This window comes from Momordica charantia (assembly GCF_013281855.1).
Source record: "Momordica charantia cultivar OHB3-1 chromosome 2 unlocalized genomic scaffold, Mcharantia_2.0 BLBB01000002.1, whole genome shotgun sequence".
Taxonomy (NCBI): domain Eukaryota; kingdom Viridiplantae; phylum Streptophyta; class Magnoliopsida; order Cucurbitales; family Cucurbitaceae; genus Momordica; species Momordica charantia.
This window is the reverse complement of record NW_028275160.1, coordinates 7,784,966-7,801,301: the sequence shown is the minus strand read 5'-3', so window position 1 is coordinate 7,801,301 and position 16,336 is coordinate 7,784,966. Positions and strand designations below refer to the sequence as shown.

At 33.7% G+C, this 16,336-nt stretch overlaps 3 protein-coding genes and 1 long non-coding RNA gene across 4 annotated transcripts; 2 read left to right on the top strand and 2 right to left on the bottom strand.

The window, feature by feature from the left end:
- Nucleotides 1–4,942: 4,942 nt before the first annotated feature.
- LOC148212762 (RING/U-box superfamily protein) lies at nucleotides 4,943–6,825 on the bottom strand. Its single transcript, XM_088120486.1, has one exon. The coding sequence runs from the start codon at nucleotides 6,726–6,728 to the stop codon at nucleotides 5,523–5,525; it is 1,206 nt and encodes a 401-aa protein (XP_087976612.1). The 5' UTR covers nucleotides 6,729–6,825; the 3' UTR covers nucleotides 4,943–5,522.
- Nucleotides 6,826–8,700: 1,875 nt separating this feature from the next.
- On the top strand, nucleotides 8,701–10,719 carry TOM6 (translocase of the outer mitochondrial membrane 6). Its single transcript, XM_022292825.2, has 2 exons — nucleotides 8,701–9,017; nucleotides 10,373–10,719. Exon 1 carries the CDS (start codon nucleotides 8,840–8,842, stop codon nucleotides 9,002–9,004), a length of 165 nt encoding a protein of 54 aa, XP_022148517.1. The 5' UTR covers nucleotides 8,701–8,839; the 3' UTR covers nucleotides 9,005–9,017; nucleotides 10,373–10,719.
- A 1,837-nt stretch (nucleotides 10,720–12,556) lies between these two features.
- LOC111017233 (putative NAD(P)H dehydrogenase (quinone) FQR1-like 2) lies at nucleotides 12,557–14,583 on the bottom strand. The gene is made up of 2 exons (XM_022292930.2): nucleotides 13,760–14,583; nucleotides 12,557–12,925 (listed from the first exon to the last, which is right to left on the bottom strand). The coding sequence occupies exons 1-2, from the start codon at nucleotides 14,254–14,256 to the stop codon at nucleotides 12,694–12,696; spliced, it is 729 nt and encodes a 242-aa protein (XP_022148622.2). The 5' UTR covers nucleotides 14,257–14,583; the 3' UTR covers nucleotides 12,557–12,693.
- LOC148212761 (uncharacterized) lies at nucleotides 13,255–14,473 on the top strand. Its single transcript, XR_015789287.1, has 2 exons — nucleotides 13,255–13,595; nucleotides 13,695–14,473. It is a non-coding gene; the product is annotated as an uncharacterized LOC148212761 (long non-coding RNA).
- Nucleotides 14,584–16,336: the final 1,753 nt, after the last annotated feature.

Sequence of the window (16,336 nt, the reverse complement as noted above, 5' to 3'; positions counted from 1 at the left end):
TACACACAAGTCAAACAATTATACAAAATTAAGCTTTTCAAATCTCAACCTTCCTAGAACCACGAGCCAACGTTTCCCTTCTACAATATTTTAAAAATATATATATATTATTTCAAATTTGTCAAGTAAGATTCATTAATTTGAAAAATGAAAAAGGGAAAAGAGAAAAAAAAAAAGAAATTTGGAGAATATGAGATGAGAGGATAAGGGTGGCATTAAAGATGGTGGATGGGATGGTGATGAAAGGTTGAAAAATGAAATCCCAAATTGATGCATCTATTAATTAGGTGCACCATTTTCAGGCAACCTTTTAATGAAGGATGGCAGAGAAAATACAAAAATTAATTGTCTTTCTCCTTTTGCCCCAAGGACAAACCACATGGGTCTTCCAGTTAAATGTCAAAGTTTTTTTTTTTTTTTTCAAAGTACAAAATTTATGGATATAAGATTGAATAAAATGAACGAAATATCTTTGATTGATGAACAAAACTAATCACGTAAGTTTTGGAGTTAAATATTAGTGTTGGAATTAAACGGATTGCCATTCATATTTACTCAAAGTTTCAATTACTAATTTCATACCTAGGATTTAATATCTTCAAAGTTTTTTTACAACTAAATAAAGTAGGTTCTGATTGTTTCACGAGATTAGTTGAGATGAACACATGGGACACTCACAGATATTAATAAAAACATACGTTTGCATTGAATTGTTTAACAAATTGACTTTAAAATGTTTATTAATATGCATAAAGCCATGTAGATGAACTGGTGGAGGTTTGAAGTTTCAATCTTTTGGTAGATGATATATATCTTGTTTATGTGTGTTATACAGGTTAGATAAAATTAATGATATAATAATAGTGAAAACAAATAATTTATTTATTTCTATAGTTTGAAAATTAAAAATAGACATTTATCTAGTCAAAATGAGATTTACACTTAATTGAAATGTTAAAAGATGGAAGAAATTAAAGTAATTCATGGTATTAAGCTTGTCTATTATGTTTTGTTTATTATTATTATTATTATTTTCATAATTTGACTTTACAAAATTAAAAATGGGTTTATAAATTTATTTATAACTTTGGATCGGTCAAAATATATACGTAATCTTATTTTATTGAACTACGTTTAAGATGACATCTTTTTTTTTAATGTGTCTTAACCAGTTGAGACATATTCGTATTAGTAGGTTGATATTTTTTTAGTACAACAATTTAGGGAGGATCAAACTTTCGATCTCGAAGGAAGGAGTATAGATCAATTATCACAAAGCTATGCTCATATTAATAAGATGTTGTTTTAATGAAATTAATACTCATTTAATTATAATCATTAAAATAGTATTGGAACTTTTATGACAAACAAAGCAACATCTTGAACGTGGTAGGTTGAGAAGCATTTGTGATCACTTCGTTAATTAATTAGAATAGTTACATTTATTTAAATAAATTGCTAACTTGGAATTAATAATTTATATTTAAACTCAAACATAATTTTACTAATTAAGAAATAAATTAACATTCTGCCAAGTTCAAACTTTCAACCCATAATTGAACCAAAGAAAAGAACTTTAAACTTTGGGAGGTGAATCCAACTTTTACCTCAAGCTTTTAATTTTATTAATTTTTATTTAAATAACACCACAAATATAGAGTAGAAGTTAACTTTCAACATAATAAGGAAGTAAACTTGAGATATCAATTTTATCAAATTTGATCTTAAATTAACATCGATTAATAATAATAATAATAAATTTTTAATAATCTACGGAGAGAAAAAAGAAAAAAAAAACTTGTGACGATAGTACTATGAAAGGGAAGCTTATTTTGTTGGAAATATAATTTTTAACCGAAGTTGGTGTGTTTTATCCAAAGAAACAGTGATTTGGTCAAAGTTAATTTGTTGTCTTCCTCTATAGGATAACTGAAAAAACAACAAAACCTACTAAAATACAAATATAATATATATACATCCTCTTCTTTTTCCCCTTTTTGTTTTTTACTGCTGACAAGGTAAATTGGGTAAAAGACAAACTCTCTTTACTTCACCTCTCTCTCTCTCTCTCTCTCTCAAGTCTCTTCACGATTGTTTGGTAACTAATATATTCTAAATTAAAATAGAAGGTTAATATGATTTTTTTATTCCTCTTGTTTATATTGGATTTTGATATAGCTCGAAAATTGTGAAGATCGGATATCGATTGTTTGGAGTGCACTTAACGGAAGCAAACACTCTGAAACGTAAAAGTTCGACCTAAGATCTCAAGTCAATATTAGATTATGTACCTGGAGTCAGAATGGTACCCTGAATCTAAAGTCGACTTGTCGGGTGCACAAGATCAGAGTAGGATGACATCCTTGACCAAATGGAGTTTACCATGTTCACAAGTTTACCTTTTGGTCAAGTCTTAAGGTCAATCACCGAGTCCAACCTTCTTTTGTTCTCCATGTGGTAAGATTGTTTTTATCATCCAACGCCTCTCAAATCACATTGGAGGTTTCTTGTTCAGAATTTCACTATATGTTTTCACCCTTTTACTTCAACTTGCATGACAATAACAAAAAATAAAAATAATTATCAAAGATGTGAATATAATCTCATATCTGTCCAAAAGTTGTAAAGACAACATTGATATGAAGTCTAACCAATAAAACTAAGATTAAATTGAAATATGAAAGGACATGTTGTCCTAACAAAAACAACAATCACATCATACTATTAAAGGTAAAACAAATAAATTTTCGCCCCAATAAATAATTTTTTTTTAGTTTATTGTGTTGATGTTACTCAATGTTAGGAGACCTTAAATAGACCATGTGTGAGTGAGCTGTTACATAAACTAATTACCTGTCAAACTAATCAAGTAACAAAATAACTAATACTAATAAGCTCAATACTCCCCTCACGATGAGAAATGAATATTCTAAATATCTATATATCTTTGAATAACAAAAGGGATAAAAAGAAGCAGAAGGAAGAGTTTTTTAAAAATATCAGCAAGTTGAAGATTTGACCAATGGTTTAACAAAGTCCATCAGCAATCTTATTTCACACGAAATGTAAATCAAATTCAACATGTTTTGTTTATTCGTAAAAAAAAAAAAAAGTCACATGTTGAAAAGAAATACGTAAATCACTCAAACGATGAGTAAGTCATACAATTTCACCGCGTTGAAGTAATTTATGGTCAAATTTTAAGTTTAGTATTTCTCGACATATTTATATTATAAGGTTTCGACGTAGCAGCGGAGGTACTATGTAAGGTAAAGAGATTAAAGAGTGGGGAGTAGATTGAAAATTGAGACAATCTAATAATGAATAGGAAATAATAATTCTAACTACCAAATATTGATTTAATAAATGAGGAATCATTAATGAGTTCACCGTATAATTGTTATTATTTTTAGTAAGGAATTTAATGTTGGATCCTGTTGCATCCATATCGAGGTACCCCAAAGCCAAAGGCCCCCACAAGTTCGCTTCCGTACGATTCCATTGCAAATTCCTTAATTTTGTTTTGTTTTTAACTTTCCTAATTTTAAAATTTATGTTTACTTTTTTTTTTACAATTTCATTGGTAAAAATATATTTGAGGTTTTAACTACATGAATTTTTTAAAATATAAATTTTGACTTAAAATTTGAAGATGCCTATAAAAACTATATAATAAAACAAAAGGAAGGTAAGCTTAACAAAAAAAAAGGGTTAGAAAATGAGATCTTTTTTATTGTCAAATAGGAATGCAAATATTATTTGCATTGTTTTATATATTTATTAATTATTTTTTTAGTACAACATGTGGTGGTGGTAGATCGAATTTACAACTTGTTGGTTGACATGTCAATTATTGTTTAGCTAGGCTTACTTTATCATATATTTAATAATTATTAATCGATATTATTAATTCATTCGATTTGCATAATCGGAGTCAGGTTGGATAATTCCAATAGAAAATTTTATTTTTTTATTGTCATTTTTGTCAGTAGAACAAGTGATATGGAGAGATTCGAAATCACAAATTATTGGTGACATATGTCAATTATTGTTAAGCTTGGATAATTTCAATAGAAAATTTATTTTTTTATTGTCATTTTTGTTAGTAGAACAAGTGATATGGAGAGATTCGAAATCACAACTTATTAGTGATATATGTCAATTATTGTTGAGCTTTGCTATAGAAAACTTAAATTATTTGATTGTGACCTAGAGGCTATTTTTAATCCAGATACAAATTTTTTTCCAAAACTTAAATTTAGAAAATACTCTTTAGAGGGCACAATAGAACCAATTTTGACTATCCAATTAGCCATGTGTTAACAAAACTAATTTAATATTTTCAAAATTTATGATTTAAACTTTTAACCTTGTAAAAAATGTGAAAATTTACAATAGATTTTTTAAAGGAGTTTTTTTCTTGACTTTTAAATTTGAAAATATTTATAAAAACTATATAATAAAAAAAGAGAGACGTGTTTCTAAGCTTAATAATTCACTTACGTTGTTTTATATATTTAATAATTATTAATCGACGTTATTAATTCATTCAATGGCACAATCTAGGTCGGGTTGAATAATCCCAATAGAAAAGCTTATATTTTTATTTTTTGAACACAACAAGTGAGATGGAAAGATTCTAACTCATCACTTATTGATCAGAGATATATTAATTACAGCTAAATTAAACTCATGTTGGCTATAAAAAATCTTAAATTATTTGATTATGGCATGTTTCTCTCACTGCAGGCTATTTTTAATCCAGATACAAAAATTTACCTAAACTTAAATTTTAAAAATCTCTTTAATGGGGACCATAATAAAGAACCTAACTCCACTATCCAATTAGCTATGTGCTAACAAAACTAATTTAACATTCTCAAAATTTATGGTTTTAACTTTTAACCTTGTAAAAAAAAAAAGTGAAAATTTACCATAAATGTTTGTAAGAAAAAACAAAAACTCATTTAGGGAGCCCATAATTTCAACAAACTAATTGCAAAAGAGACAAATGAGCAAAAGAAGAAAAGGAAAAATCCTAAACAGAGTTTGGAAGGAAGCAAATGGCAAAATATAAGAGAAAATAAGGGAAGGGAGCATTAAATTTTAAGAATCTTTGATTATTTTAACCTCATACGAGCAGCAGTGGTTCATCGATAGAAGTTAGAGAGAGAGAGAAGAAAAAAGATTTGGTTTAGGAGAGAGAAAAATAAAAATATATGAGTCTCTGGGAAATTGCGTTTTCTCTCTCTCGTCAATTTTTCATTAAATGCTCCTCCCCACCTCCCATTAATGATCTCTACAAAATTGCCAGACAGCTCTCATTAAAATTTCCCCTCGCCTTTCTCTCTCTTCACCCTCTCTCTCTCTCTCCGCCACCGCCACCGCCACCGCCGGCCACCCACCCATCGCATCGCGATTACTCCGCCATCCCCCCATCTTCCACCGTCCATTTTTTCTGCGCTGATCCTGGACGCACACGTGTCATTAGGTTTTGAGAGATTGTTTTTCCGCTCTCTCTCTCATCTTCGGTTGAATCTTTCCGGTGACAGTAACGCCTCGGGATCTCCGCATCTCAACCGGCTCGACGAGAACGCGGCGGCTCCTCCGCCGGTTACCGATGATCGGAGAAACATCGGACTCGTCATCGATTTGGTTCGTCTCGACGAACCGCCGCCTGCGCCGTTTGAGAATCTCCAGCTTGATTCCGATAGCGGGAAGAATCCTCGGCGTCTGAAGAACGGCGACTTCATTCCTCTGTAGTATCGGAAGGAGAATACTCTCGCCTTCGGCAGAGATCCGAAAGGAGACGGCCGTTTGCTCCAGAAGCTTCCGCGGCGGTACCTCCAAGGCGACGCCGTTGCCGGCTCCAGGATCATTCGTTCCGACGCCAAGCTCCGTTCGAATCCGAACGAATACGATCGCTTCAGCAAGAAGTCTCGGCCGTTGATTTGATCCTCGGAGTTGCTATTCCGCGGTTCGTCGACGCACGGCGTGATCTCCGACACCGTTGCGTTAGAATCCCTAGTCGCTCCCGCGAGCGGCTCCAATACGATACTCCGTAAGATCGTATCGTCGAGGCTCGGCCGGATTCTCGCCGCCATCACGGGAGTAAACGGAGATTCCGGCCGGAAAACCACCGCGCGACAGAGCGGACAGTTTGCGTGAGACCTAAGCCAAACGTCGATGCAGTCAACGTGAAACGCGTGGGAGCACACCGGAAGCGTGCGGACGTAGTCGTCGTCCTCGAACTCCAGAAGGCAAACGGCGCACTCACGGTCGCGGCTATCGCGGCGGCTCTTGGCAGTATAGACGGAGAGCGGAATAGTCTTGATAACAGACTCATCGAGTCCGTACGGAGAGAACACGTGGAAGGCATCGGCAGGCTCGAAGAAATTAGGCGAGTCGAAAGGGAGGGAATCCAGGTCGCCGGCGGAGGAAGACGGAAGATAAGATCTGGCACGGCGGCGGCAGCGCCTCCAGCGGCGCCAACGGCGGTGGTGAAGGCGGAGGAGGTGGAGGATGGGAGGGATGAGGTGGCGGGAGATGAGGCGGGAGTAGGTGACGATCAAGAAGGCCGTAGCGATGACCACAACCATGGCAATTAGAGGAGGACTGAAGTCGACGGGGAGCTTGGGCGGCTGAAGAGACGACGGCGGGACGAAATTGAGGGCGGAGGAGGAAGGAGAAGGAGAAGGAGACGGGGAGGGGACGGCGGCGGTCGGCATGAAAGCGGCGAAGGCGGAGGGAGGGAGGAGAGGGTATAATGGGGAGATTGGAGAAGAAAGGGGAGAAATGGAAATGGGAGAGAGGGTTTAATGGGTTTAATGGTGTGGTTTGACTCCTAGTCCTCCATGCGATTTGTCGACGGGGACCTTCGGTGAGTGACACGTCACTGTTGATGAATTTAAGGCCATCGAGTTTTCATCTTCTGCGGATCACCACATCACGATATTTCATGTGCTCCATTGCCACATCATCCGCCCCCAATTTCCAAATATTCATTTCTATTTCTTTTTTTTAGTTATTAGTATTCTTTTAAATTTCTAATTAATTATCAATTTCATCCTAATATTTTGGAAAAGTCTAAATTAAGCTCTTTTGATATGTCATCATTAAATTATTGCTTTTATTAATATATTAAAATTTAGACATGCTCACTCAGAATAAATGAAATTTATAGATTAACAATCTGATTCAAATATATTAATAATAATGTGATAGGATAAGAAAAATCCATTTTTTTTAAAAGGAGAAGATATCCAAGCCTGAATTTTGCGAGGAAGATATCTTGATGTCTCCGAATTTCCTAGTAATTCTAGGTTTTTCTCTCTATAAATAATATAAAATACTCTTTGATACGCAATTGAAGATTGGTGCACATGTGTAAATCTTGAACCGCCAAACTTCTATGTCAACAAATAATACACTAATTTGTTTAATGAAATTACTTGATTGAAAATTTCTAATACATCAAAAGTAAAATCCATAATTTTAAAACATCAATGAATAACACACTAACTTTAAAATTATCTAAAGATGTCTTGTCAATCTTTTTACTACATTTTCCCTTCAGAACATATGTATCCGTGCTCTCTCTGTAAAGGATACATTTAAACTTTTATACTGTATTTTTTAATATAAGAGTATAAATTATTGAGAATAATAAGCTAAAGTAGTAATGGGACAAAATCAAAAAATTAAAAATATAAATATGAACTTAACATAAATAAAAAGTGTGAATAGAAAGTACAGGGATTGAGAGTTCTTAAACGAGAAAATCATGATGCTATAATGATATCATGTAAAATTTCATATGATTAAGTATAAACGAAATAGAATAAAGTTATTTTTGTTTTCAATTAATCGCAAAATTTATTGACTTGAAAGTTGAACAGCGTGGCAGAGGGTGATTGGTTGTAGTGTGTACGTGAGCCACAGAGGATGAGAAAATAAAAAGTGGTGGCCCACAGAAGAGGAGAGCTGTGATCTTCTACGAAATTTGATGCCAAAAAGCAAAACCCATTCATACGTAAAACAAAATACTAAAATAATAATAATAATAAAACCAGAGAGAAAAAAAATTATTTTTAATTTTTATGATTGGATGGAGATAGAATGGATATATGGCAGCCAATAATATTGGGAAGTGTCTAAAGTCAAAATAATTATAATAAAAAAAAAACATATATTTTTTCAAAAGCTGATGTTGAAATTGATGTGAAGCCGACCTTTTATATAATGGAGCACAAAACATATGTTGGTTGGACCAAGAAAAATCTAAATTCTAATTTGGTCTAGACTTATATATATATTTCAGATATTTTTGAAATTTCTATTGTAACATATTTTTTAAATTTTAAATAAAAGCCCTATTTATTAATTATTAAAACAACTCTATTTATTGGATCATAGAAAGAACTAAATATCATATAACAATTAAAAAGGGTGTGGCATGAGTAGGCCGTGGCCAAGAAATCATTTGTTTCGTAACCGTAATTAGAGGTGCTGCTCTGATAAGACAGTCTTATTTCCGTAGTTAAGCCGAAGCCAACATTCAAGACCTCCGTTCAGGTTTCGAAAGCACAACGTCATTAATATTACTCACCCAATAGTGCCCCATAAAATCTGACCACCCTTTAAAAAAGAAGTCACTAGCTTATAAAATTACCGATGTGGGAAAATTTAACGTAAAATTGGGCATTTTAGCGACAACCCATCAAAATAAAAGCCCGCCGGGTCATCCCTTAAACCCCTCGAAAAATCCCCAATTCCCAGTCTAGGGTTTCCATCGGCGACTTCCGATCATCCCTCCGATTTGCTTACCAGAAACGGGAAAATGTTTCCAGGAATGTTTATGCGCAAGCCCGACAAGGCTGCTGCTCTGAAGCAGCTTCGGTCGCACGTCGCTATGTTCGGCGTATGGGTTGCTGTAATTCGAGTTACCCCCTACGTTCTCCACTACCTTTCCGACGAGAAAGAAGAGCTCAAGCTCGAGTTTTAGGCCACTCTCTGAGGTATTTACAGTCCATTGTGTTGATTGATCTTGTTTGGTTTTGGAACTTTAGGGTTTGGGCTGCCGTGTACGGTATGATGTTTCTCTTTGGAGAACTGAGCCACTACATCCGAATTTCGACCTCTATATTCTTTCCTGATGCATTTAATGTGTTCATATCATCCCTTGGAAGTTTGGTTATTTGTTTGAAGTTTGTTCGTATATCACTGGGCAGTTTTTTTAATAAATGAAATAGATCTGCTCTTGTTTCGTTACTTGTTTAGATGAATAGTTTCTCTGATTAAGGTGTTTACCGTGGTTTTTGTGAGTTCATAGTTGTCTCTTGAATTCTGTGCTGCTTAATGCTGAGAAGTGGTTGATTTTGTAGACTTGGCCGCTTATTAGCTTCTAGAATGATGTTTTTGTGATTTAAAAAATGCGTTTATTTGGGACGGAATAAGTGATATTGCTGCATTGTCATGTTTCGTTTTGCTAATTGTTATATTGGTCGGAATATGTAGATTAACATCCTGAATCTCTCTCAATAGTTAAAATGCTTGTAGAAGGTGGGCTGCAATAATCGTGAGCCATTAGTCTATACGAACATATTATCTTTCTGATATTCCGATGACAATTATAAATTGAAGAGGATTTCATACCTGATTCATGTTCAGTTCATCAGAAGAATCATGCTAGGTTGTTTGTTTTTTTCTCCCATAAAATTTGGAACAAGCAGAGAAATTGAATGCACATGGAAATGGGAATCGTGAAGATAGATGATACTTGAGTGCAGCGAGGTTATATATTTTTTTAAAATCTGATTCAAGATGGCATTGCATTTGCAGGGTCTGCTAACTGCTATGAAATGTAAACAGGGAATTTTAATATGTTTTTAATTGATAGGTTTCCTTCTTGAAAACAAAGTTGTTTATAATTAATTACATATATTTGATGTTATAGGAAATGAAACCACCTCTAATTTTCATTCAAATGTGAATTGTTTTAGGTTCAAGTGGTTTATTCTCTCTGGTGATACTGATATGTTGTAACGACTATCACTTATCAAAAAAAAGTATTATTTCTGCTTATGATTACTCCACATTGTTATGAATGGAACACGGCCCTAGTGATTTTGAAGCGAAGCCTAGGTTTGCTGTTAACTTGCTTGATTAGTCTCTCCCGTTCTACTCTTCCCTCCATTTTGTTCTTTAATTTGATCAACTGTGACTGCTCTGCTGCCTAATTAGATAACCTGTTCCAGCTTCCTTCTACTTCTAATCTTCATCCTAACATTGTGCTACAAGCCGCTGTGTTTAATGTAATTAGATTTGCACAAATCACTTCTACTAACCATTTTCTCCTTCATTCTATATGCAGTTTTTGACTGGAGCATGGGGTGAAGGCATTCCAAATCACAACTTTTCTTTCCTCTATTGATCTCATGGGGAGAAATGAGGCTTGATCTTCTTTCATTGTTTTTCTTTTACTTTTCGATAGGCAAATGGCTATTATCATGTGTGATGAAACTTGAAATCATTCCATTAAATCTCAGGTTGGCTGTGAGGCAAATAATGCAGGTTGCATTAAAGATGGTAGAATATGTTAATGTAAGATACTGAAGACATTGTCCTGTTATTCAGCCAAAGTTATTGGCCTCAATTGTTATAATTTTTTCTCCATTAAACTCCCATTAAGAATGAATGAATATAAACTGCATTCCTACATATTAGTAAACCACCATAAACGGAAATGAAACTTTTCGTTCTGGTTCCGATTCCTATTCTATTGAAGTAAAGAGGGCTGCTATAATATCTGTTAATGGTAAACATTGCTAGGCTCCTAACTTTTACGTATGAAATGTTTTTTGATTTTAATTTTCTTTTTATGTCGTTAATATTAACTTTTAAGTATCAGAAATTCTAATGAACCGTGAGATGTCGATGTTTATTCAATCATTAATGTGATTTTTCAAACTATGGTTGAGCAATGGTCATTCGGGTTGGTTTTTAGCCGACCCTGATACCGAAAACCAACACCGTCAGTTTCCTAATCTGGAAATCGATGGTAAACTTGCAGGAATTGGTGCTGACTGAACTAACTATGGGTTTGGTTGGTCGGTTTGTCGAAAAACTGATGATGCTATTTTTTTAATTTGTTCCTATTTTTTCATTATTTCTATTCAATTACTCTTGTATGTGCTGTTTTTCATTATTCTTTACCTGTAGTGCTGTTTTTCATTATTTTTTACCTAAGACTGTAGCAAGGGGGAGGGTTTCAAAGCTAATGTCTAAAAACATAAAATTAAAACTAAAAATTAAAATATAAAAAAATAAATCTAATAGGTATATTACTGTTGGTCAGTCGAAATTTGGGGGGTGCATGACTGTCGATTGTTGACAATCGAACTGACAGACCAGTGATTCAACCAACCAATGTCGGATTGGTTGGATCGGTTTTTTCGGGTCTCTTTGCTCGCCTAGTTGATATGCTAATACTTAAGAAGGTTATTTTCAATTTATTTGTTTTTGTAATTTAAAAGAAATAAATCTAGAAACAGTGAGTAAACATATCGTTTTTTTTTTCAACATAAACAAATAATTACCGAAGAATGAGATAATTTAGGAGAGACAATGGGGAGTGAGAATTATGAGCAACAACCATTTCTGTGAATTGAAGATGCATTGTAGGGTACATGCCCTTGGTCTCTAATAATTCAAAATGTCCATTGTAGGGTACCTAATGCCATGAGTTTCCAATAATTCAAGTGTCATTGTAGGCCACATCTTGCCCTGCCCCCCAAGTTCCTATATAATTCAAGACCCTTATTGCAGGGGACACCTTGTCCATGCTTCAATTAAGTTTGCTTGGCACCATATTGTTTGGCATCACTTAACACATCAGAGATTCTTTTCTTCTCTCATAATATGGACAAACAATGTTTTTAACCCAAATAAATAAATAAATAAATAAATATAAACTTACTCGACAAGTAATTTACCGTCTATGTTCAAAATTCAAATTTTCTTATTTCTGTCCATTTGAACATAGCGCAGCTCAATTAGTTGAACTTTCTTGGTTGTAGATATATGCCAATTACTATAGTATTGTGGTTGCTTTGGCCACCATTTTAGTTCTTTGATTTTACTTTGGGTTGATTTTGTATTTATACTTTTGCCAGAAATTTGATTGAATTTTGACATTGGTGCCTACCCTTTGATTAAAACATACAACACATTTGCGGAGCATTGTTTGTAAAGGGCATAATAATATCAATTGAATGTCACAAGTTTTTTGTGGTTACAGTAGATTTAATTCTATAATAATGTGACAATTTGTCTTAAGAACGTGAGGTCTATCATGCCACGTCAAACAATAGAAATGAGATGACCCAAAAAAAAAAGTTAATTAAATTACATTTTTAATTCCTCTGTCCCTATCTTAGTATTAAAAGATCGAGGTGTCACATTAGTCGGAAAATATATGAATTTGGGTCAAGTTTATAACCAGTTAGACAATAGTGGCATATTGGAATTTCTATTCCACAAATAAATTGCACCTCACTAACAGCAGAAGCAAATCAAATGAATTGATAGAGACAACAATAACACTTATACAAAGTAAACAAACATACGAGACTTCAATAATTAAGTATAAGGACTAAACGCATAATTCAACGAAAGAAAGAAGAAGAAAAAAGGTCAAGATTTAGGGGGAGATCTTCTAACAATGGTGGCCATGTACTTGCCTTGATGGTGAGCAAGATGAAGCTCAGTGGGAGATGGGGGTCTTGAGCCATCACCAGAGAAGACTCCTGCCCCATATGGAGATCCTCCCCTTATGGACTCCATTTTCCACATTTCACTCCCAAATGTATACCCTATTGGAACATACACCATCCCATGGTGTGCTAGTTGAGTCACTGCTGTCAAACTGCACACAAACAACACCATATCATACATCTGCTCATACATCTGCTCATGTTACCATTTTACCCCTCTAAAAGATTAAATTTATCGTAATTTAAAAGTTTAAAGTTTTATGGTGTAACAAATATTTGATTTCATATTTAGCTCTCGTTTCATATTGATGGTGTATGTATTTTGGTCTTGTGAATAACATTAATATTTTGGATTCAAATGTGAAAGAAGAATGAAAATAGGTTAACATCCACTTCAGCTATGTTAACCCGACATTTCTATTTATACATATTGCTTTTATGGTTCTCTTCCCCGTCTAGGAGAATTCAATAGTTAAAAGAATATAGTTGAATTTTCAATTCTTTTTTTTCCTTAAGATGTATGACTAAGTATAGATATTTTTAGTGGCAAGACAATACCATTTAATATATATATATATATATATATATATATATATGTGATTCTTTTTAAGTTAAAACCATAGACAGGTGGAGAATGATGAGAAATTATTGGAGGAGCTCATCAAAATATAGCGGACAGTTTTACACCGTTGGATTTACAAGAGAAAAACCACAAAAAATCTAGGGAGTAATCACATTGTGGCGACTTTATTCAATAATTTTCTCGAGAAAAAAAGTGTAAACGTTTTAATTTTTGAAGATGATAACTAGAGTTATCTTCAGGTTGACTGACGACTTTTTAATTGAATTTAGAAATTTTGTAGTTGTAGAAAATTTGTGTGATTTATTGGACAATTTTCTAATTTAATTTTTAACTTTTAGATTTTAAATTGGTGGTTATTTAACCAACAAATGGTTGGAAAGAAGCAAAATCAACGAACACTTACGCCGTCGTCTCTTGGCCGCCGCCCTGGGTTCCGGTACTCACAAAGAATCCGGCGGGAATTCCGGCCAGCCTCTGTTCCTCCCACAGCTCACCCGTCGAATCGAAGAACGACTTCATCTGCGCCGCCATGGCCCCGTACCTCGTCGGAAATCCGAACAAGAACCCGTCCGCCTCCGTCATCTTCTCCACCGTGATCACCGGCACACCGTCGTCCTTCTCCGGCACTCTCATCTGCTCCAGAGTCTCCGCCGGCAGCGTCTCCGGCACCTTGAACAGAACTCCTTCCACGCCGTCCACAGAATCCACTCCTATCTTCATCCTCTTCGCCAACTGCTCCACGTGACCGTACATCGAGTAATACACGATGAAGATCCTCAAATTCCTCGAGATTTCTCCAGATCGAGCGGCGATTTCAGGATGATCGGGACGTTGCTCGTTAACGGCAATCGGATCCGATGCCCTGTTCTTGCTAGGTACGCATCCGCTCCCTTTCCCCATTTTGAAATTTTTTTTCTCAATCGGAGAATCGAGGAAACTGTTCTGCGATCATTGATTCGGGGGAAGGGGGAATTCGATTGAGATTTGGAGATTGGATTGGACTTTGAGTTGACTTGATGATTGTATCGATTCAACTGTATGACGGTAAAATTTTCTATTCTTCTTGTTCTTCGATCCGAAAAGGGAAACTGAAATTGAAATTGAAATTGGTTGATAATCGCTGGCATCTCTAGAAATATGATTGATCGAAGACTTGTTCTTCCCTTTGAGATTCCGATTTTTCTGTATGATTGTCTGTTCCAATACAAAAAAGCTCATTATTTTAAGTATTTTCATGGTTCATGTTCTTGTTTAGTGGCATTTTCGGAATTATCCTGATCTCTCTGACCATTTTTTTTAGTTCAACAATTGCGGGTAGAATGTTGAAACATCGTAAACTTTTGTCGATGGCTACATTTTTATCAACGTATATCCGTAGGTTTGACATCAATACGAAGAGCCAATTTGAATAATATCATAACTCAATTGGTTAAAATATATATTTTCGATTAAAGAAATCGTGAGTTCGAATTCTCACGGTCACATGTTGCTGTATTCAGAAATAAGATATTGATTTGAAAGATGATAAGACGTTATAAAATATATCAACATAATATTACCAATGGACATTAATATGAATACCTTTTAACTTATTTAAAAAATTGTAAAATAATTATTTGTTAATTTTAAATATTTGTTGCAAAATTTTCAGAAATATTTATTGATATTGACATTTTATCGTTACATATTTCTATCAAATTTAGAACTCAACATTTTCAACATTAACATTTTTTCTTTAATACTATAACACGCGGGTATGTGGATTCGAGTCAATGTCATTTTGATCGGAGATATATACTTTAACTAGTTAAGCTATATTCAAATTTGTCATTTTAATCGACATTTAAAACCTTAGTTACAAATACACTGTCGAATGAGCGTTGCTCGGACGAGCAGAAAAATGAATGAAACATTCATTTTTAATGTATTGTATGGCATATATGTATTTTATATTTGAGCTCGATATTATAAACTTGAAATTTATGCAATGGTGTGTGTTTATATATTTATGTTACTGTTTAAATCCAATTTTGGTCTTCATGGTTTTAGCTTTTACCTATTTTCATCCTTGTATTTTTAAATGTCTACTCATATTCATACTCTATTCATTTTGATTGTTTACTATCAAAACCAACGTCTATTATAATTTATGTATTTTTAAAAAGGGATCGCTTTGGTTTCTTTTTACAAATTCTCAATACAAATTATATATATCATAAATACTCTTCAAATTATGACGATATTTCAATAAATTTTATTGAGTATAATGTTTGCTGAATTTGTAGTTGAAAATAAGTAAGATAAAAAGAAAAAACTAAGACAAATAGATCAAAATGGTCGAGCAAGGAATAAAGTTATTTTGATAGTACAAAATTAAGGGTGTGTTTGGGAGTGTCGGGCCAACATCACTTAAAATTTGTTTGAGGCACCACTTGATATACGATGATTTTGGAAAATAAATTATACTTAAATCTATTTTTTTAAAAATATACTATTTTGAAGGCAGGGATTAGAACATTTATTGAAATTTATTGAAAATTCAGTAAGATCTATTAAATCAAAATGCCTCAACTAAATTACACTTCTGTTGAGATAATTGAATGTAATGTATCTACTCATTCTTATCCCATACTTTTCAGAAAAAAAAAGAAAAAAAAAAGAATTGCATTTGTTAAATTATTGTTTTTTTTTTAATGGGAGAAAGAAATGATCATAAAGTATTAATGTGAGGTGAATGGAAATCATGTTCTATATAAAGTTATAACAACTACTAAATTATAGTTTGGATTTGAAAATGTCCAACAACTGATTTTAGACAGTTATTGTCATCTACTTTCCAGTTCAACCATAAAGAAAAGGACATTCTTTGCAAGTATAATATTTATGGCTAGTTTCTATTTATTATATTTTATTTCTCATTTCTTTTTTTTTCAATCAAGAAAAATATACACGTACAAATAGATTAAGTGTTAATTATCGT